This window comes from Galeopterus variegatus, unplaced genomic scaffold (assembly GCF_000696425.1).
Source record: "Galeopterus variegatus unplaced genomic scaffold, G_variegatus-3.0.2 Scaffold5001, whole genome shotgun sequence".
NCBI classification, from domain to species: domain Eukaryota; kingdom Metazoa; phylum Chordata; class Mammalia; order Dermoptera; family Cynocephalidae; genus Galeopterus; species Galeopterus variegatus.
Window position 1 is genome coordinate 9,921 of NW_007731112.1, and position 1,697 is coordinate 11,617.

At 37.2% G+C, this 1,697-nt stretch overlaps 1 protein-coding gene across 1 annotated transcript in view; it reads right to left on the reverse strand.

Moving 5' to 3' along the window:
• Nucleotides 1-1,697, reverse strand: part of LOC103604150 (septin-11-like) — a gene marked incomplete at its 3' end in the record, with an annotated part of 63,501 nt that overhangs the window by 795 nt on the left and 61,009 nt on the right. Inside the window, exon 3 of the mRNA XM_008588736.1 lies at nucleotides 69-281. Coding sequence (XP_008586958.1) covers nucleotides 69-281 — 213 coding nt within the window. The remainder of the gene's footprint in view (nucleotides 1-68; nucleotides 282-1,697) is intronic.

Genomic DNA, 1,697 nt, shown 5'->3' on the forward strand with positions numbered 1-1,697 from the left:
ACAAAAACATTTAGCCTTTGAATTCACCCGGATGGATCCTGCTATCTTGTCATCCATTTATATCCCACAAAATACCAAGATGTACCTGTCATCTTTATTTATCTGGTCTCCAAATCCCACAGTGTCAACGATGGTTAACTTCAGCCGTACATTGCTTTCCTGAAGCTCATAACTTCTGGCTTTTAACCGGACTCCTGGTTCATTGTGAGTAGCTGGGTCACTTTCAAATTTGGTGTTGAATAAAGTATCCATCAATGTGGATTTGCCAATGCCTGTCTCACCTACATAACCACAATGGAAAAATGAGAGAATGTGTTAATGTCTCACAGACATCAGTTCAATTTATCAGTATTTTTTTCATAATCACGTTTGTAAAGGCAAAAAAAAGTCATTGTCACCATAAATCCCCCTGTGAAGAAATAATACGTCAGTCAGTTCTTTCTATGTGTTCTATCAAATACCTCCCTAGAAATGCCTCAGTGAATTTCAGAAACTATTTAGCAGAAAAGATCTTGAACTTACGAGATGTTCTTCTTCCCCTATGGATAGAAAAACAGTACCCGTAAGTCTGCCTGTGCTCAGTTTGTATATTACCAGGACATGAGTTATATCTGTCCTAAATGTTGGTGTGTAACACCGCCCCTATATTACTTAAGAGGAAAGAATATATTGCTGAATTTTTGTTACCTGAAAAAAAAAAAAAAAGACTCATTCCATTAATGTTTAATTACCTGACGTATCATGATATCATGCTGTCAAAAAGAATTACATTTTCCAAAGCAACATTCTTGGCAATAATTACTAATGTTACTGAGTGTTTGCTTTGCATCAAGCCCTATGGTGAGAGCTTCCAACACACTGTCTCATTTAAACCCTACTACCACATCCCACGGAACAGAAACTATTGTTTCCCCCGTTTTACAGATGAGGCGCTACAGCTTAGATAAGGTTTATAAGTAACTTGCCTACACTCATGTTGCTGAGTGGCAGAGCTGGGGTTCAACCAAGTTTGTATGGTTCCAAAGCCTACACTCAACCAACAGAGCGTTCTGACTTACTATTACAGAGAAAACCAGCTGCCTAATGTTTTCCAGTTATGTTTATGAGTCCGTGTTAATCTTTCCATACTGTCTTTATTTTTCTTTCCCTGTTAAGCTAGAGTCAAGATGGCAAACATTTGTTACACAGTTTTCCCAGTTTCAGGGTGATTTCTGTGACAATGAAACTAAATTATGTTAAATGACCTGAAACAATGGCCTTATTAACTGAGACCCTCATATATGCAAAGCAGAATGGCCAGTAGTCAGAACCACCACACCAACCACATGGTGAGACCCAAGTGTGGAGCCCTGAAGAACTTTAGCACAACCTTCAAAATAAGACCAAGCAAAATTCTCTTAATTCTAATTCTTATGCTGAGTCAAAGATAGTCGGCAATGGGAAAGAACCCAGCCTTGTTGGTGGTGATGGTGATGAGTATATGATGGTGGAGAGAGGGGGGTAGAAATCAAGAAACTTTAGCCCTAGGGGTGCCTTTTTTTAAAATCTGGAAAGTTTCTCAATTATATTTCCACATCAATTTATTTTTCTATAGAATCATAATCATTTATATATATTTTGGGGGTTCAACTTTAACATGTTGATCAAATCAATATTATTAGCATATATATTATTACAAATCATACTTATTCTTTATG